The sequence below is a fragment of the Montipora capricornis genome, chromosome 11 (assembly GCF_036669925.1).
Source record: "Montipora capricornis isolate CH-2021 chromosome 11, ASM3666992v2, whole genome shotgun sequence".
NCBI classification, from domain to species: domain Eukaryota; kingdom Metazoa; phylum Cnidaria; class Anthozoa; order Scleractinia; family Acroporidae; genus Montipora; species Montipora capricornis.
The window spans coordinates 42,541,745-42,563,295 of NC_090893.1; the positions used below are offsets into that span (position 1 = coordinate 42,541,745).

General features: G+C 37.4%; 1 protein-coding gene across 1 annotated transcript in view; it reads left to right on the forward strand.

Annotated features, from left to right (window-relative positions):
• LOC138025024 (cubilin-like) overlaps positions 1 to 21,482 on the forward strand; it is a 75,283-nt gene extending 53,801 nt beyond the window's left edge. Inside the window, exons 27-41 of the mRNA XM_068872255.1 lie at positions 374 to 418; positions 894 to 1,050; positions 2,747 to 2,919; positions 4,351 to 4,395; positions 4,871 to 5,027; positions 7,071 to 7,243; positions 8,680 to 8,724; positions 9,200 to 9,356; positions 11,386 to 11,558; positions 12,990 to 13,034; positions 13,510 to 13,666; positions 15,730 to 15,902; positions 16,895 to 16,939; positions 18,644 to 18,791; positions 21,336 to 21,482. Coding sequence (XP_068728356.1) covers positions 374 to 418; positions 894 to 1,050; positions 2,747 to 2,919; positions 4,351 to 4,395; positions 4,871 to 5,027; positions 7,071 to 7,243; positions 8,680 to 8,724; positions 9,200 to 9,356; positions 11,386 to 11,558; positions 12,990 to 13,034; positions 13,510 to 13,666; positions 15,730 to 15,902; positions 16,895 to 16,939; positions 18,644 to 18,777 — 1,679 coding nt within the window. The 3' untranslated portion in view covers positions 18,778 to 18,791; positions 21,336 to 21,482. The remainder of the gene's footprint in view (positions 1 to 373; positions 419 to 893; positions 1,051 to 2,746; positions 2,920 to 4,350; positions 4,396 to 4,870; positions 5,028 to 7,070; positions 7,244 to 8,679; positions 8,725 to 9,199; positions 9,357 to 11,385; positions 11,559 to 12,989; positions 13,035 to 13,509; positions 13,667 to 15,729; positions 15,903 to 16,894; positions 16,940 to 18,643; positions 18,792 to 21,335) is intronic.
• Positions 21,483 to 21,551: the final 69 nt, after the last annotated feature.

Here is a 21,551-nt window from a genome sequence, read left to right on the forward strand (position 1 = left end):
CGTGATCTCCGAAGCGTAGGGCACCAATATTGGATCTGTTTGCACAGCTCTTCCAACATTGTTGGGGCCACCCACGCGCATTACATTGGGTCTCCATGGGGATAGCAATGCATTAACATTTTGAAAACAAGATGGTAGCCGAATTTTGCAAGTTTACAAAGTCTTATGGGTCGTATCGTTCCCATAATACACTGCACGCACTTACATTGTTAGCAGTTGTAGCGTCCGTATGCACATCACTGCTAACATCATCCAACTTCCGCAAAACAACCAACTCTCAACAATGCTGGAGTTGTTGCGTTTTTTTGCACAGGGCTTTACGATCCAGTGACCATTCAGTGACTTGAATTGAATGTCCTTTTTTTCAAAACAGTGTCGACAACATATCGGCCAACGCCCACCACTCAGAGTCCAACAGGTAATAATATTTTAAATGAAACCTTCACTTTGGTCATATCATTCAATAAATGTTGATTTAATAGTGACAGAATTGAAAAGACTCAAATGAAAGCCAATCTTGAAAAGTGTGTTACGGTTTGTTTGTTTATTTTCCAACTCACGGTACATAATAGTTCAAATTGTACTTGAATCAAACTCTTTGGTAATGAAACGTTTTGTTCCAGGTATTTCTATATACTTTAAATGTGAATGCTACATTATAATGCAAATACAATACGCCAGAAATAGACCTTTTTGCAGTTATGTGAAATCATATATGCTATCATAGTGAATACATCAACGATGGAGATCTCTCCAAACCTGTAATAGGAAGGTCGTTAGCCACAAAAGTATCGGGGTAAGGTATCGACGACTGAGTTTACATGTTATGATCATGCTTAATTTAATCATAGCTATTTCCACCACTTCTGTCTTTCATTTACATTTCTACCAAGCTTGTAGACAAGTTGTCAACGATGTCCTGGAAAGTCCTGGATACCCTAACAACTACCCAAGAAGCAAGTCCTGTGTGGTTTTTGTGTACACTGGTTTTGGTGCGGCTTTAAACATTACATTTGAGCACTTCGACCTGGAGTATAGTTCCAACTGCAGGTAATCGCTTAGGTTTCCGATTACGGTTCAAAAGCAACTTCGCTGTTTTGCGTTGCGAACAAACGATCTCGCGCTATGTCAGCTTATTTTATTAACAAATCGGTCACAGACCAAAAATAATAATAATAATAATAATAATAATAAAATAAACTGCAAACGAAATATTGTTGATTCCCAGTTAAGATTTGTACAAATTTAAAATAATCTATGTGAAGTTCAAGAAATCTTTCTTTTTATTCCTTGGCACAATTTCCTTTGTATCCAAGAAGAATAAGGTTATTTTCCGTCCTTTGCCGAACAGAATGTCAGTATTCAAAAGTCATTTAAACAGCTCTTAATCGTATGTTAAGACCTCTGCTTTAAGTTGCATAGACAGGGACAATTTCGCATGGCTATTTGATCCTGATTGGTTAATAGTTGCTGAGCAACGATTTCATGAATGTGATGAGTTTTATCGCATGTTCACTACAGGGCAACTTAATTAAAGAATTAACTTTACTATTTTTCTTCGAAATCGTCCAAGTTCTTTCCCTCGCAAATTACACACGGAATAAATCCTTTGTGCAAAAGGGCGCATAAGATTGTACATTTATTTCTCGCGGCATTTTCTATCTCATTAAGTGGGATACCTGTGGCACGCCACGTTTAAAAAATGAATCAAATCAGGCCTTTGTGTCGCCATTGCGGTGTTGCTTCTTCAAATCATAAACAAACAGAAGCAGCAACGGTTCAAAGCACTTTATTTGATCCAAAAAAACGGAACCTTATTTTATCGGATTTCACAAAATGTCATAAATCTCATCCGTGACGCCATCACGACAGTTCCGGTCACAGAAGCATAATTTAATTAAATCAAAGCTGTTTTATAATTCAAATATTCTATTTACTACGTGCTGTCAATACTAATACACCTCATTCCAAAAGGGTCGCAATTTAGATATTCTTTTGTTTTTATTGAAATTAGACCTTGATGCCTCGTTCAAAGCAAAATATTCTTTTGAATTTTCAGCTCAAGAACGAGGCGTCAAGAGCTAATTTGAATAAACACAAAATAATATTTAAATGACGGCTATTTTGGAATAAGGTCTATGCTAACAAGGTAAAAATTATGCAGTCAATGACTTTTTTTTAATATGAACTCAAGCACAACTTGCACAGCAACAGTGTAATAGTAACAGAATAAACAAGAAAATATCAGCAAAATTTAATTTGTGGCTACAGTGAAAAACAAACCGCGTTTGGAGCAGCGAAGAAAGGGCAAAGATATCTCCTGTAAAAAAATCAGACCATGACATGTGGATCACGTATTGCACAGAAGGTGCGCTTCCATTGGTCAAAGTAAACAACAGTGCCCAATAAAATATGTTTTATTTTCGACTAGTTTTACACTTTCCAGAGTTGACAGAAACTAGCCCAATCACAAAAAAGGTTGCAATTTGTGGCTACAATGAAAAACAAACCCCCCTCGATCTTCAGCTCACGGCCAGAGCAAAAATGAAAAACGAGGTTTGAACTGATACAGCACCCGTAATCATGATCAACAACAACTCTGCAGTATTTTATTTACAGCTCCTGCATGTTGCTTGCTTTGATCAGTGAATCCACGTGTACGCCTACTTAGCGTCTTGTCTTAGCTAATCTTATTAATCTAACCCATTGAAACCACAAAATTGAAAACAACAGGCTTTGTTTTCAGGTATGATTATCTGTTGATTACGAACGACAATGGTGGCTTCAATCGCAAATATTGCGGCAATCGTACTGGACAAAGTGTCATTGTCACTGGTCGCTATGCCAGACTAACGTTTCGTTCAGACTCGAGTGTCCAAAAAACAGGATTCCGGTTACTAATCTTTCGTTTTTACCGCGGTAAGTACAGCAAGGAATAAAGGAATAATTATGAAGTATTTCTTGCTGAATTGAATGGCGAGAGATAAACAAAGAAAGTGAAGAAATAAAAAAAACTAGATCCTTCTGATCTTAGCCGGCTTTTGCTTGCTTGTCGATTAGACCCTATTATAAAGGAGTTTAAACAAGTGAGATGGAAGCTAGAATTGCACCACTAAAGCTGAATTGTCTAAAAATTTAAAATCATGGTATAACATAATGTAGTAGATACAGAGGGTGTAATTATTTTATATCAAAATAATATGCATAAATCTATTTTTCAGTGCCTAAGCACAATAACTATAATTATGTTACAACGCCTTGGCCTACAATCTTAGAACTTACCATTTAAAAATGGCACATTTTAAGCCCCATGGAACGGACGCAACATTGTCGGCCAACTTTGTTCCAACATTGTTGGGTGTTACATGTGGTTGGGTGTCAACATTGTTCGTTCTACAATAATGTTGACTATCTCGCAATAAATATCGGCCAGCAATCGAGGGATTGGCCCCACTTTTTCGGACTAAAAACGGAAAACTCCGGAGTGAAATTAACTGTTTAGCCCAACTTGAAATCCTTTTGATCGAAGCCAGATATTGCTTGCTTGTCGATTGGGTCCTATCATCAAGGAAGTGTTAAGAAGAGAGATGGAAGCTAGAATTGCACTACTAAAGCTAAATTGGCTAAAAATTTGCAATCATTTTATAACATAATAGATACAAAGGGTTTAATTATCTTATATCAAAATAATATGCATAGATCAATTTTTTCAGTGTCTATACACAATAACTATACTGCTGTTTAATGTCTCCTAATATTACAACGCCTTAAAGGCGAAGCCTAAACCAACGATCCTGCAAATCACTATTTAATTGAGAAATGGCGCATTTTAAGCCTGTCAAAACGGACGCAACATTGTTGGATGTTACATGTTGCGTCCGTTTGCACGCCTTGTTGCATGTTGTTGCGTGTGGCAAGGAGTTGTTGCAAAAAGTTATAAACTGATCTAACTTGTGAGTCAAAAACTCCCCGCATTCCTTTTGTTCCGTGATCTCCGAAGCGTAGGGTACCAATATTGGATCTGTTTGCACAGCTCTTCCAACATTGTTGGGGCCACCCACGCGCATTACATTGGGTCTCCATGGGGATAGCAATGCATTAACATTTTGAAAACAAGATGGTAGCCGAATCTCTTATTTCTTATGGGTCGTATCGTTCCCATAATACACTGCACGCCCTTACATTGTTAGCAGTTGTAGCGTCCGTATGCACATCACTGCTAACATCATCCAACTTCCGCAAAACAACCAACTCTCAACAATGCTGGAGTTGTTGCGTTTTTTTGCACAGGGCTTTACGATCCAGTGACCATTCAGTGACTTGAATTGAATGTCCTTTTTTTCAAAACAGTGTCGACAACATATCGGCCAACGCCCATCACTCAGAGTCCAACAGGTAATAATATTTTAAATGAAACCTTCACTTTGGTCATATCATTCAATAAATATTGATTTAATAGTGACAGAATTGAAAAGACTCAAATGAAAGCCAATCTTGAAAAGTGTGTTACGGTTTGTTTGTTTATTTTCCAACTCACGGTACATAATAGTTCAAATTGTACTTGAATCAAACTCTTTGGTAATGAAACGTTTTGTTCCAGGTATTTCTATATACTTTAAATGTGAATGCTACATTATAATGCAAATACAATACGCCAGAAATAGACCTTTTTGCAGTTATGTGCAATCATATATGCTATCATAGTGAATACATCAACGATGGAGATTTCTCCAAACCTGTAATAGGACGGTCGTTAGCCATAAAAGTATCGGGGTAAATTATCGATGACTGAGTTTACATGTTATGATCATGCTTAATTTAATCATAGCTATTTCCATCACTTCTGTCTTTCATTTACATTTCTACCAAGCTTGTAGACAAGTTGTCAACGATGTCCTGGAAAGTCCTGGATATCCTAACAACTACCCAAGAAGCAAGTACTGTGTGGCTTTTGTGTACACTGGTTTTGGTGCGGCTTTAAACATTACATTTGAGCACTTCGACCTGGAGTATAGTTCCACCTGCAGGTAATCGCTTAGGTTTCCGATTACGGTTCAGAAGCAACTTCGCTGTTTTGCTTTGCGAACAAACGATCTCGCGCTATGTCAGCTTATTTTATTAACAAATCGGTCACAGACCAAAAATAATAATAATAATAATAATAATAATAATAATAATAATAATAAAAAATGAAAACGAAATATTGTTGATTTCCTGTTAAGATTTGTACAAATTTAAAATAATCTGTGTGAAGTTCAAGAAATCTTTCTTTTTATTCCTTGGCACAATTTCCTTTGTATCCAAGAAGAATAAAATTATTTTCCGTCCTTTGCCGAACAGAATGTAAGTATTCAAAAGTCATTTAAACAGCTCTTAATCGTATGTTAAGACCTCTGCTTTAAGTTGCATAGACAGGGACAATTTCGCATGGCTATTTGATCCTGATTGGTTAATAGTTGCTGAGCAACGATTTCATGAATGTGATGAGTTTTATCGCATGTTCACTACAGGGCAACTTAAAGAATTATCTTGACTATTTTTCTTCGAAATCGTCCAAGTTCTTTCCCTCGCAAATTACACACGGAATAAATCCTTTGTGCAAAAGGGCCCATACGATTGTATATTTATTTCTCGCGGCATTTTCCATCTCATTAAGTGGGATACCTGTGGCACGCCACGTTTAAAAAATGGCTTTAGCGGCTTTAGTTAGCCACTTGCTTGTCACGAAGCTCTTGGCTTGATACTGTCATGTCGGATACTCGACATGCGTGAGGTGTCGTTTTTTTCCCAATTCACATACTACTTCCCTTTTTCGAATTTTACTTCCTTCTCAGGCTAAATTCGAAAAGAAAGTATCCCTTATTTTGATTTAGAGCAAAATGTCAAAACATTTGAAACCGCGAACAGAAGTGACAAAAATTGGAAAAAAAAATTGGCTCGCATTTATGAGAGAACATTTCGAAATCCTGATTTAAGGAATCGATCGGCTTTCGCCGTTCCCGCGTTCTACTTTTACTTGTAGTAAAAATGAATCAAATCAGGCCTTTGTGTCGCCATTGCGGTGTTGCTTCTTCAAATCATAAACATACAGAAGCAGCAACTGTTCAAAGCACTTTATTTGATCCAAAAAACATGGAACCTTATTTTATCGGATTTCACAAAATGTCATAAATCTCATCCGTGACGCCATCACGACAGTTCCGGTCACAGAAGCATAATTTAATTAAATCAAAGCTGTTTTATAATTCAAATATTCTATTTACTACGTGCTGTCAATACTAATACACCTCATTCCAAAAGGGTCGCAATTTAGATATTCTTTTGTTTTTATTGAAATTAGACCTTGATGCCTCGTTCAAGGCAAAATATTCTTTTGAATTTTCAGCTCAAGAACGAGGCGTCAAGAGCTAATTTGAATAAACACAAAATAATATTTAAATGACGGCTATTTTGGAATAAGGTCTATGCTAACAAGGTAAAAATTATGCAGTCAATGACTTTTTTTTAATATGAACTCAAGCACAACTTGCACAGCAACAGTGTAATAGTAACAGAATAAACAAGAAAATATCAGCAAAATTTAATTTGTGGCTACAGTGAAAAACAAACCGCGTTTGGAGCAGCGAAGAAAGGGCAAAGATATCTCCTGTAAAAAAATCAGACCATGACATGTGGATCACGTATTGCACAGAAGGTGCGCTTCCATTGGTCAAAGTAAACAACAGTGCCCAATAAAATGTTTTATTTTCGACTAGTTTTACACTTTCCAGAGTTGACAGAAACTAGCCCAATCACAAAAAAGGTTGCAATTTGTGGCTACAATGAAAAACAAACCCCCCTCGATCTTCAGCTCACGGCCAGAGCAAAAATGAAAAACGAGGTTTGAACTGATACAGCACCCGTAATCATGATCAACAACAACTCTGCAGTATTTTATTTACAGCTCCTGCATGTTGCTTGCTTTGATCAGTGAATCCACGTGTACGCCTACTTGGCGTCTTGTCTTAGCTAATCTTATTAATCTAACCCATTGAAACCACAAAATTGAAAACAACAGGCTTTGTTTTCAGGTATGATTATCTGTTGATTACGAACGACAATGGTGGCTTCAATCGCAAATATTGCGGCAATCGTACTGGACAAAGTGTCATTGTCACTGGTCGCTATGCCAGACTAACGTTTCGTTCAGACTCGAGTGTCCAAAAAACAGGATTCCGGTTACTAATCTTTCGTTTTTACCGCGGTAAGTACAGCAAGGAATAAAGGAATAATTATGAAGTATTTCTTGCTGAATTGAATGGCGAGAGATAAACAAAGAAAGTGAAGAAATAAAAAAATTAGATCCTTCTGATCTTAGCCGGCTTTTGCTTGCTTGTCGATTAGACCCTATTATAAAGGAGTTTAAACAAGTGAGATGGAAGCTAGAATTGCACCACTAAAGCTAAATTGTCTAAAAATTTAAAATCATGGTATAACATAATGTAGTAGATACAGAGGGTGTAATTATTTTATATCAAAATAATATGCATAAATCTATTTTTCAGTGCCTAAGCACAATAACTATAATTATGTTACAACGCCTTGGCCTACAATCTTAGAAGTTACCATTTAAAAATGGCACATTTTAAGCCCCATGGAACGGACGCAACATTGTCGGCCAACTTTGTTCCAACATTGTTGGGTGTTACATGTGGTTGGGTGTCAACATTGTTCGTTCTACAATAATGTTGACTATCTCGCAATAAATATCGGCCAGCAATCGAGGGATTGGCCCCACTTTTTCGGACTAAAAACGGAAAACTCCGGAGTGAAATTAACTGTTTAGCCCAACTTGAAATCCTTTTGATCAAAGCCAGATATTGCTTGCTTGTCGATTGGTTCCTATCATCAAGGAAGTGTTAAGACGAGAGATGGAAGCTAGAATTGCAAAACTAAAGCTAAATTGGCTAAAAATTTGCAACCATTTTATAACATAATAGATACAAAGGGTTTAATTATCTTATATCAAAATAATATGCATAGATCAATTTTTTCAGTGTCTATACACAATAACTATACTGCTGTTTAATGTCTCCTAATATTACAACGCCTTAAAGGCGAAGCCTAAACCAACGATCCTGCAAATCACTATTTAATTGAGAAATGGCGCATTTTAAGCCCGTCAAAACGGACGCAACATTGTTGGATGTTACATGTTGCGTCCGTTTGCACGCCTTGTTGCATGTTGCGTGTGGCTAGGAGTTGTTGCAAAAAGTTATAAACTGATCAAACTTGTGGGTCAAAAACTCCCAACATTCCTTTTGTTCCGTGATCTCCGAAGCGTAGGGCACCAATATTGGATCTGTTTGCACAGCTCTTCCAACATTGTTGGGGCCACCCACGCGCATTACATTGGGTCTCCATGGGGATAGCAATGCATTAACATTTTGAAAACAAGATAGTAGCCGAATTTTGTAAGTTTACAAAGTCTTATGGGTCGTATCGTTCCCATAATACACTGCACGCACTTACATTGTTAGCAGTTGTAGCGTCCGTATGCACATCACTGCTAACATCATCCAACTTCCGCAAAACAACCAACTCTCAACAATGCTGGAGTTGTTGCGTTTTTTTGCACAGGGCTTTACGATCCAGTGACCATTCAGTGACTTGAATTGAATGTCCTTTTTTTCAAAACAGTGTCGACAACATATCGGCCAACGCCCACCACTCAGAGTCCAACAGGTAATAATATTTTAACTGAAACCTTCACTTTGGTCATATCATTCAATAAATGTTGATTTAATAGTGACAGAATTGAAAAGACTCAAATGAAAGCCAATCTTGAAAAGTGTGTTACGGTTTGTTTGTTTATTTTCCAACTCACGGTACATAATAGTTCAAATTGTACTTGAATCAAACTCTTTGGTAATGAAACGTTTTGTTCCAGGTATTTCTATATACTTTAAATGTGAATGCTACATTATAATGCAAATACAATACGCCAGAAATAGACCTTTTTGCAGTTATGTGCAATCATATATGCTATCATAGTGAATACATCAACGATGGAGAGCTCGCCAAACCTGTAATAGGACGGTCGTTAGCCACAAAAGTATCGGGGTAAAGTATCGACGACTGAGTTTACATGTTATGATCATGCTTAATTTAATCATGGCTACTTCCACCACTTTTGTCTTTCATTTACATTTCTACCAAGCTTGTAGACAAGTTGTCAACGATGTCCTGGAAAGTCCTGGATATCCTAACAACTACCCAAGAAGCAAGTCCTGTGTGGTTTTTGTGTACACTGGTTTTGGTGCAGCTTTAAACATTACATTTGAGCACTTCGACCTGGAGTATAGTTCCACCTGCAGGTAATCGCTTAGGTTTCCGATTACGGTTCAGAAGCAACTTCGCTGTTTTGCGTTGCGAACAAACGATCTCGCGCTATGTCAGCTTATTTTATTAACAAATCGGTCACAGACCAAAAATAATAATAATAATAATAATAAAATAAACTGCAAACGAAATATTGTTGATTCCCAGTTAAGATTTGTACAAATTTAAAATAATCTGTGTGAAGTTCAAGAAATCTTTCTTTTTATTCCTTGGCACAATTTCCTTTGTATCCAAGAAGAATAAGGTTATTTTCCGTCCTTTGCCGAACAGAATGTAAGTATTCAAAAGTCATTTAAACAGCTCTTAATCGTATGTTAAGACCTCTGCTTTAAGTTGCATAGACAGGGACAATTTCGCATGGCTATTTGATCCTGATTGGTTAATAGTTGCTGAGCAACGATTTCATGAATGTGATGAGTTTTATCGCATGTTCACTACAGGGCAACTTAATTAAAGAATTAACTTTACTATTTTTCTTCGAAATCGTCCAAGTTCTTTCCCTCGCAAATTACACACGGAATAAATCCTTTGTGCAAAAGGGCCCATACGATTGTATATTTATTTCTCGCGGCATTTTCCATCTCATTAAGTGGGATACCTGTGGCACGCCACGTTTAAAAAATGGCTTTAGCGGCTTTAGTTAGCCACTTGCTTGTCACGAAGCTCTTGGCTTGATACTGTCATGTCGGATACACGACATGCGTGAGGTGTCGTTTTTTTCCCAATTCACATACTACTTCCCTTTTTCGAATTTTACTTCCTTCTCAGGCTAAATTCGAAAAGAAAGTATCCCTTATTTTGATTTAGAGCAAAATGTCAAAACATTTGAAACCGCGAACAGAAGTGACAAAAATTGGAAAAAAAAATTGGCTCGCATTTATGAGAGAACATTTCGAAATCCTGATTTAAGGAATCGATCGGCTTTCGCCGTTCCCGCGTTCTACTTTTACTTGTAGTAAAAATGAATCAAATCAGGCCTTTGTGTCGCCATTGCGGTGTTGCTTCTTCAAATCATAAACATACAGAAGCAGCAACTGTTCAAAGCACTTTATTTGATCCAAAAAACACGGAACCTTATTTTATCGGATTTCACAAAATGTCATAAATCTCATCCGTGACGCCATCACGACAGTTCCGGTCACAGAAGCATAATTTAATTAAATCAAAGCTGTTTTATAATTCAAATATTCTATTTACTACGTGCTGTCAATACTAATACACCTCATTCCAAAAGGGTCGCAATTTAGATATTCTTTTGTTTTTATTGAAATTAGACCTTGATGCCTCGTTCAAGGCAAAATATTCTTTTGAATTTTCAGCTCAAGAACGAGGCGTCAAGGGCTAATTTGAATAAAAACAAAATAATATTTAAATGACGGCTATTTTGGAATAAGGTCTATGCTAACAAGGTAAAAATTATGCAGTCAATGACTTTTTTTTAATATGAACTCAAGCACAACTTGCACAGCAACAGTGTAATAGTAACAGAATAAACAAGAAAATATCAGCAAAATTTAATTTGTGGCTACAGTGAAAAACAAACCGCGTTTGGAGCAGCGAAGAAAGGGCAAAGATATCTCCTGTAAAAAAATCAGACCATGACATGTGGATCACGTATTGCACAGAAGGTGCGCTTCCATTGGTCAAAGTAAACAACAGTGCCCAATAAAATGTTTTATTTTCGACTAGTTTTACACTTTCCAGAGTTGACAGAAACTAGCCCAATCACAAAAAAGGTTGCAATTTGTGGCTACAATGAAAAACAAACCCCCCTCGATCTTCAGCTCACGGCCAGAGCAAAAATGAAAAACGAGGTTTGAACTGATACAGCACCCGTAATCATGATCAACAACAACTCTGCAGTATTTTATTTACAGCTCCTGCATGTTGCTTGCTTTGATCAGTGCATCCACGTGTACGCCTACTTGGCGTCTTGTCTTAGCTAATCTTATTAATCTAACCCATTGAAACCACAAAATTGAAAACAACAGGCTTTGTTTTCAGGTATGATTATCTGTTGATTACGAACGACAATGGTGGCTTCAATCGCAAATATTGCGGCAATCGTACTGGACAAAGTGTCATTGTCACTGGTCGCTATGCCAGACTAACGTTTCGTTCAGACTCGAGTGTCCAAAAAACAGGATTCCGGTTACTAATCTTTCGTTTTTACCGCGGTAAGTACAGCAAGGAATAAAGGAATAATTATGAAGTATTTCTTGCTGAATTGAATGGCGAGAGATAAACAAAGAAAGTGAAGAAATAAAAAAAACTAGATCCTTCTGATCTTAGCCGGCTTTTGCTTGCTTGTCGATTAGACCCTATTATAAAGGAGTTTAAACAAGTGAGATGGAAGCTAGAATTGCACCACTAAAGCTAAATTGTCTAAAAATTTAAAATCATGGTATAACATAATGTAGTAGATACAGAGGGTGTAATTATTTTATATCAAAATAATATGCATAAATCTATTTTTCAGTGCCTAAGCACAATAACTATAATTATGTTACAACGCCTTGGCCTACAATCTTAGAAGTTACCATTTAAAAATGGCACATTTTAAGCCCCATGGAACGGACGCAACATTGTCGGCCAACTTTGTTCCAACATTGTTGGGTGTTACATGTGGTTGGGTGTCAACATTGTTCGTTCTACAATAATGTTGACTATCTCGCAATAAATATCGGCCAGCAATCGAGGGATTGGCCCCACTTTTTCGGACTAAAAACGGAAAACTCCGGAGTGAAATTAACTGTTTAGCCCAACTTGAAATCCTTTTGATCGAAGCCAGATATTGCTTGCTTGTCGATTGGGTCCTATCATCGAGGAAGTGTTAAGAAGAGAGATGGAAGCTAGAATTGCACTACTAAAGCTAACTTGGCTAAAAATTTGCAATCATTTTATAACATAATAGATACAAAGGGTTTAATTATCTTATATCAAAATAATATGCATAGATCAATTTTTTCAGTGTCTATACACAATAACTATACTGCTGTTTAATGTCTCCTAATATTACAACGCCTTAAAGGCGAAGCCTAAACCAACGATCCTGCAAATCACTATTTAATTGAGAAATGGCGCATTTTAAGCCTGTCAAAACGGACGCAACATTGTTGGATGTCACATGTTGCGTCCGTTTGCACGCCTTGTTGCATGTTGTTGCGTGTGGCAAGGAGTTGTTGCAAAAAGTTATAAACTGATCAAACTTGTGGGTCAAAAACTCCCAACATTCCTTTTGTTCCGTGATCTCCGAAGCGTAGGGCACCAATATTGGATCTGTTTGCACAGCTCTTCCAACATTGTTGGGGCCACCCACGCGCATTACATTGGGTCTCCATGGGGATAGCAATGCATTAACATTTTGAAAACAAGATGGTAGCCGAATCTCTTATTTCTTATGGGTCGTATCGTTCCCATAATACACTGCACGCACTTACATTGTTAGCAGTTGTAGCGTCCGTATGCACATCACTGCTAACATCATCCAACTTCCGCAAAACAACCAACTCTCAACAATGCTGGAGTTGTTGCGTTTTTTTGCACAGGGCTTTACGATCCAGTGACCATTCAGTGACTTGAATTGAATGTCCTTTTTTTCAAAACAGTGTCGACAACATATCGGCCAACGCCCACCACTCAGAGTCCAACAGGTAATAATGTTTTAAATGAAACCTTCACTTTGGTCATATCATTCAATAAATATTGATTTAATAGTGACAGAATTGAAAAGACTCAAATGAAAGCCAAACTTGAAAAGTGTGTTACGGTTTGTTTGTTTATTTTCCAACTCACGGTACATAATAGTTCAAATTGTACTTGAATCAAACTCTTTGGTAATGAAACGTTTTGTTCCAGGTATTTCTATATACTTTAAATGTGAATGCTACATTATAATGCAAATACAATACGCCAGAAATAGACCTTTTTGCAGTTATGTGCAATCATATATGCTATCATAGTGAATACATCAACGATGGAGATTTCTCCAAACCTGTAATAGGACGGTCGTTAGCCATAAAAGTATCAGGGTAAATTATCGACGACTGAGTTTACATGTTATGATCATGCTTAATTTAATCAGAGCTATTTCCACCACTTCTGTCTTTCATTTACATTTCTACCAAGCTTGTAGACAAGTTGTCAACGATGTCCTGGAAAGTCCTGGATATCCTAACAACTACCCAAGAAGCAAGTCCTGTGTGGTTTTTGTGTACACTGGTTTTGGTGCAGCTTTAAACATTACATTTGAGCACTTCGACCTGGAGTATAGTTCCACCTGCAGGTAATCGCTTAGGTTTCCGATTACGGTTCAGAAGCAACTTCGCTGTTTCGCGTTGCGAACAAACGATCTCGCGCTATGTCAGCTTATTTTATTAACAAATCGGTCACAGACCAAAAATAATAATAATAATAATAATAATAATAATAATAATAATAATAATAATAATAATAAAATAAACTGCAAACGAAATATTGTTGATTCCCAGTTAAGATTTGTACAAATTTAAAATAATCTGTGTGAAGTTCAAGAAATCTTTCTTTTTATTCCTTGGCACAATTTCCTTTGTATCCAAGAAGAATAAGGTTATTTTCCGTCCTTTGCCGAACAGAATGTAAGTATTCAAAAGTCATTTAAACAGCTCTTAATCGTATGTTAAGACCTCTGCTTTAAGTTGCATAGACAGGGACAATTTCGCATGGCTATTTGATCCTGATTGGTTAATAGTTGCTGAGCAACGATTTCATGAATGTGATGAGTTTTATCGCATGTTCACTACAGGGCAACTTAATTAAAGAATTAACTTTACTATTTTTCTTCGAAATCGTCCAAGTTCTTTCCCTCGCAAATTACACACGGAATAAATCCTTTGTGCAAAAGGGCCCATGCGATTGTATATTTATTTCTCGCGGCATTTTCCATCTCATTAAGTGGGGTACCTGTGGCACGCCACGTTTAAAAAATGGCTTTAGTGGCTTTAGTTAGCCACTTGCTTGTCACGAAGCTCTTGGCTTGACACTGTCATGTCGGATACACGACATGCGTGAGGTGTCGTTTTTTTCCCAATTAACATACTACTTCCCTTTTTTCGAATTTTACTTCCTTCTCAGGCTAAATTCGAAAAGAAAGTATCCCTTATTTTGATTTAGAGCAAAATGTCAAAACATTTGAAACCGCGAACAGAAGTGACAAAAATTGGAAAAAAAAATTGGCTCGCATTTATGAGAGAACATTTCGAAATCCTGATTTAAGGAATCGATCGGCTTTCGCCGTTCCCGCGTTCTCCTTTTACTTGTAGTAAAAATGAATCAAATCAGGCCTTTGTGTCGCCATTGCGGTGTTGCTTCTTCAAATCATAAACATACAGAAGCAGCAACTGTTCAAAGCACTTTATTTGATCCAAAAAAACGGAACCTTATTTTATCGGATTTCACAAAATGTCATAAATCTCATCCGTGACGCCATCACGACAGTTCCGGTCACAGAAGCATAATTTAATTAAATCAAAGCTGTTTTATAATTCAAATATTCTATTTACTACGTGCTGTCAATACTAATACACCTTATTCCAAAAGGGCCGCAATTTAGATATTCTTTTGTTTTTATTGAAATTAGACCTTGATGCCTCGTTCAAGGAAAACATTCTTTTGAATTTTCAGCTCAAGAACGAGGCATCAAGGGCTAATTTGAATAAAAACAAAATAACATTTAAATGACGGCTATTTTGGAATAAGGTCTATGCTAACAAGGTAAAAATTATGCAGTCAATGACTTTTTTTTAATATGAACTCAAACACAACTTGCACAGCAACAGTGTAATAGTAACAGAATAAACAAGAGAATATCAGCAAAATTTAATTTGTGGCTACAGTGAAAAAGAAACCGCGTTTGGAGCAGCGAAGAAAGGGCAAAGATATCTTCTGTAAAAAAATCAGACCATGACATGTAGATCACGTATTGCACAGAAGGTGCGCTTCCATTGGTCAAAGTAAACAACAGTGCCCAATAAAATATGTTTTATTTTCGACTAGTTTTACACTTTCCAGAGTTGACAGAAACTAGGCCAATCACAAAAAAGGTTGCAATTTGTGGCTACAATGAAAAACAAACCCCCGTCGATCTTCAGCTCACGGCCAGAGCAAAAATGAAAAACGAGGTTTGAACTGATACAGCACCCGTAATCATGATCAACAACAACTCTGCAGTATTTTATTTACAGCCCCTGCCTGTTGCTTGCTTTGATCAGTGCATCCACGTGTACGCCTACTTGGCGTCTTGTCTTAGCTAATCTTATTAATCTAACCCATTGAAACCACAAAATTGAAAACAACAGGCTTTGTTTTCAGGTATGATTATCTGTTGATTACGAACGACAATGGTGGCTTCAATCGCAAATATTGCGGCAATCTTACGGGACAAAGTGTCATTGTCACTGGTCGCTATGCCAGACTAACGTTTCGTTCAGACTCGAGTGTCCAAAAAACAGGATTCCGGTTACTAATCTTTCGTTTTTACCGCGGTAAGTACAGCAAGGAATAAAGAAATCATTATGAAGTATTTCTTGCTGAATTGAATGGCGAGAGATAAACAAAGAAAGTGAAGAAATAAAAAAAAACTTGAAATCCTTCTGATCTTAGCCGGCTTTTGCTTGCTTGTCGATTAGACCCTATTATAAAGGAGTTTAAACAAGTGAGATGGAAGCTAGAATTGCACCACTAAAGCTAAATTGGCTAAAAATTTAAAATCATGGTATAACATAATGTAGTAGATACAGAGGGTGTAATTATTTTATATCAAAATAATATGCACAAATCTATTTTCCAGTGCCTAAGCACAATAACTATAATTATGTTACAACGCCTTGGCCTACAATCTTAGAACTTACCATTTAAAAATGGCACATTTTAAGCCCCATGGAACGGACGCAACATTGTCGGCCAACTTTGTTCCAACATTGTTGGGTGTTACATGTGGTTGGGTGTCAACATTGTTCGTTCTACAATAATGTTGACTATCTCAACATTGTTGGCCAACATTGTTCCAACAATGTTGGGTGTTACATGTTGCGTCCGTTTGCACGCCTTGTTGCATGAAGTTTGAAAGTGGTCAAATTTTTGGGTCAAAAACTCCCAACATTTCTTTTGTTCCGTGATCTGCGAAGCGTAGCGCACCAATATTGGCTCCATTCGCGCAGCACTTCCAACATTGTTGGGGTCACCCAAGCGCATTACACTGGGTCTCCATGGAGATAGGAACGCTTTAACATGTTCAAAACAAGATGGCAGCTGAATTTCGTAAATTTACAAAGTCTCATGGGTCGTATCCTTCCCATAATACACTGCACGTACATTGATAGCAGTTGTAGCTTACGTTTGCGCATCTCTGCTAACATCATCCAACATCTGCAGAACCAACCAATCTGAACAATGCTAGAGTTGTTGCGTCCATTTGCACAGGGCTTTACAGTCCAGTTATCATTTAGTGACTTGAATGTCCTTTTTTTCAAAACAGTATCGACAACTCATCGGCCAACGCCCACCACTCAGACTCCATCAGGTAATAATTTTTTAAATAAAACTTTCCCTTTAATGATATCAATTGATACATTTTGATTTATAGCCTGCGATAGCATCGGGTTTTTTCGGAGAGAAACGACCGCCGGAAATACGTCTGCTTTCGCAGGACATTTGACTCACTGCTGACAGAATTTATAAGACTCAAGTGAAAGCCAAATTTGACAAGTGTGTCATGGTTTGTTTGTTTATTTTTCAACAGTAGCTCTTATATGATAGACCAAATTGTACCTAATTCAAACCCTTTGGGAATAAAACGTTTTGTCCCAGGTATTTCCATATCATTTAAATGTTAATGCTACATTATAAGGCAAATACAATACACAACGAACTGATTTAGGTACAACATTAAGTTGGCCTATTTGGTCTATCGATTCCATGCATTCGTGAATCCCAGTGTGTTAGCTTCTCGCAATTGATTTAGAACTAGCACTTAACAAAGGCTCATAGGAGGTTGCTATCAGCCTTATCTTAAGGCTCACTCCACTGCGGTCGCAAACATTGGAAAATGGCCTTATTTTCTGGACCCCTACAGAAAAGAAAATGTAAAGATTGAATGATGATTCCGAGTGCTTAATTCCGCCCGTGTAGCCCTTTATACTGAACGACATTGTTAACCACGAATGGATACATACCATCAAAAGAAAATTAAGACCAAGTCACTCATATTTTTCACTGTTCCGATGAAAATTACTTAAAATCTATTATCAGTTCCGTGTCGAACTATGGGAGAATCTTGGACCTCGGGCGTGTGTACGGACATCACTGCGTTCGGTCTGTACTCACGACCTCGGTAAAGATTCTCCCATACAGACCTCCTGCTCGGTTAATATATAACAGCTAAAAAACAAAATCTAAACTCTATAGTCGGCAAAAGCGAGACATCACCACGAACACGATGATTGATGATCTGAAGAAGAAGGCTGCTCGCTTAATGACCAAACTGAAAGATAACAAAGGTAAGTGGGGCGAGAACTTCAGAGGATTCAATTCACGGAAGCCTGTAGACTCAAATTGCGCGTCACTCGACAGCATATACAAGATGTGTACCATTTTCGAACGGCGGCTCGGAAGGACGGGTGGCATTGGGGTGTATTAGAAGCCGAAAAAACCTCCAAAAAATATATAAACTTGCAATAAAATTTCTATCAAAACAGAAACACATTCAACTGATATGCACACTAATCTGCATGACTTAAAAGACGCAGAGATGTGGCAGCCTTCTCGCTCTGCACTATGGCGGCGACAGCCTAGTTTGGGAGATGCACCTCAGGGAAAAACCATAGACCCTATGCAAAAATGGCTGCCTTTAAATTATTCTTTTGTTCATATTCAAAATAGCCCAACTAACCTCGTTCGGAATAACAAATTCTTTAGAATTTTTGTCTCAAAAACGAGGTTTGTTGGGCTATTTTGAATATGAACAAAAGAATAATTTAAAGGCAGCCATTCTTGCATAGGGTCTATTGAGTTGAACAGTTACTATCAATTTACCACGGCTGCAAAACGGCAAAACAAATTTGAAAAGCAATTTCAATGACAGCAAAAAGTTAAGTCTTTCGCGCACACTGTGGACAAGTTTTTCGATACAGGAACATCTCCCTTTTTCCTCCTTTCATCACTTCTTTCGTTTTTCAGGGGCGAACTTACTCACTCGTTGAGAATCTTTTATTACTTTAATCAATAGGCCAGTCAGATGAGAAAGAAACGTTGGTGAAACTTGGCGAAAAGAAACATGACCTGGATGGTCACATGCTGATACAAAAGACAGTTGAAACTATGACGAAGAACTTGTTCAACGTCAAAAAGAAAAAGGCCTGAGATCCAACAACCGGGTAAAAAAGATAATTTCATCTCTACTGAAGAAATCTAATGAAAATTCTCTTTCCTTTCGAAAAATGGGCTAATTTTGTAAATTCCTAATAATCCCGTAGAGGATGAGCCCTTAAGGAGACAATTTTAGTAATCAACTTGTCTCAATCAGGAATTTGTTTCCGAGTTCTTATACGATTAGTTCGGAAATGGCTTTCGCGTTTAAACCACTTTTATACAGGTAAAAGGCTTTCGAGCATACTGTCTTTTAATAATTGCTTTGACATAATATGGTAATTCTTTGGGGACCTACTCCTTCCTTTTCTCTAGCAATCTGGGCTGCCAAAATTCAGGCCATCACGACGAAATTAACATGGGGCATCAGTGTGAAACGATATTTGGAAAGATGCCCACAAATCACTCAAAAATTGATAATTAGCCACTATTAACAATACCATAATGCTGTTTGTTTGCCCCTCCAAAATTTTGCGTAAGTATTGAGTTTTATTTTCTGTTGGGACTTACAATGCTCTCAAGAAAGGAAAGGAAAGGAACATTATTTAAGTGCCTAGTTGTTCTAGTGCTGGAGCACTAACTGGGGACAATGTAAACTGAAATCACCAATTAACGCAAATCAAGTCAATGGTTAGTTTTTGAAGAGAGGGGAAACCGGAGTACCCGGAGAAAACCTCTCGGTGCAGAGTATAAAACCAACAATCTCAACCCACACATGACGGCTGATCTGAAAATCGAACCCGGGCCACATTGGTGGGAGGCGAGAAACTAGAAACAATGCTTACGCCAACTAGAAACAAATGCTTACGCAAACTAGAAACAATGCTTACGCAAAATTATGGAGGGACAAACAAAAAGTATTATGGTATTTTTGATAATGGCTAATTATTTTAAAGTGCCAATACGAACAAACACCTAACCATGCTCTTTTAGCAAATTTTGAAACACAGTGGGGGTAAGATCCGATCGAGAGGCTGTTAATTTTAATTAAGTAGACCGAAGTACAACTTTATGATTTTACAAGTCACGTTCAGAACTGATCTCAAGGGAAAGACCTCATGTATATACCCACCACGAGTCCCTAGCTACGTAATACACGCTCTTGTATTGAATATTCCACTATTCAGTCACCCGTATTCATTTACCTTCATATACATACATTTAACTATTCATAGAGATTAAGGTAAACGAATATTGATGTCTCCATGATAGGGTATTCATTATTTTGGAGTGTATTACGTAGTTGGGGACTCGTGGTGTATATATACATGGGATCTCTGCCAACCTCACAGTAAGCCCCAGAGAGCTTGATTGACGAGAGAAATGGCGTCCGCCAAAGACCTACTGGATAAAGAATACAGCGTGTTAACTATGCAAGGGACAAAAACTGTAGTCAGAGAGCTCCAAACTGACAGCTATAGGGGAGTCTCTGTTTATTTTTTGCCTCATTTGTTCAAGGCTATCGTTTTTAAATCAGTCACCTGAGAATTAAGTACTGAATATTGAAAGTGCATTGCGTAATGAGCTATCTCTGAAAATGTACACGCGATATTCCAGATAACCTCTGAGCAATGATGCTTTGAAAATTCTAAAGTTTACGAAAGATGTATGGGATATTTAGCGCCTTTGGCACCCAAGAATTCATCAGTTTTTGATGACTAATTACTGGCTCAATTATCAAGGCTAAAGGGCTTAAACGAATAGACCTTATTCACGATGGCCGCCATGTTGGATTTGCTATTATCATGCAAATTAGCTACACACTTCTGAGGGGGCAAAAAACACAAGTTCGAGAGGTTATAACGAACATCTTAGCCACACTGATGATTTTTTTCACGTTCATTGAATGTTTCTCACCTAAGTAGTAAAATAGAATGATTACACAAGTTACTACGATGTTTTTTTAGTGAAAAATGAAGAGATAACGAAGAAGAAAGTCAAAATGTCAAAGGCAGTCAAAGATACAAAATTATTATAAAAGGTACTTAATTTTAAATTCTAAAATGTACTTTTAACAATGTTACGTCAATATCTCGACGAGCCGATTTTCCGAAATTTGCCTTTTTTCCAATGTTTGCCCCCCAGCATAACACATGGCTAATTTGCGTGACAATTTGAAAACCAACATGGCGGCTATCGTTAATAAGGCCTATTGGGACTTAAGTAAGTTTAACAATTTCTTTTACCTTTTGAAGTCTATTTGTAAGTAGCCTGATGCTTCTGTGAGCCATGTCGTATGTTCTTGGCACAAAATGTAGACAATGACGTCAGCAAAGATTCCTTTATACCTGTCTGTCTTAAAAGATTGAGTTCGTGATGTCACTTTTCCTCGTCCCAGCTCTCTAAAGATTTAAGTTGGCAAAGACAAAACGTTAAACGAAACGAGAGCTTTTAACTCAAAATAAACAATCTTCTGCCCATAACGAAGGTTGAAACTTTCGTCAGTCGAGTGATAGGCAAACACACATTCGAAATTAAAAGAAATTTGAAAGAAGCAATGAAAAGAAATCTGATTTCATACTAACTTTTTTCGCAAATATTTTATTCTATAGTGACCAAGTCTCGGACACGGACCAGACGAAACCAAGCATCAAACAGAGCTGAGGGGGATTAAATAGAACGTAGCGCATATATTCGATGTTAAGGGGAACTCTTTAAATAAACAAGGCAAACCAAATAAAAGTTCAGAACGATCAAAACTCTGCCTCTTTTGCTTTGGGATTTTTTAGTAGACATTTGAAGACATGTCCGCATAGCGATGCTATAAA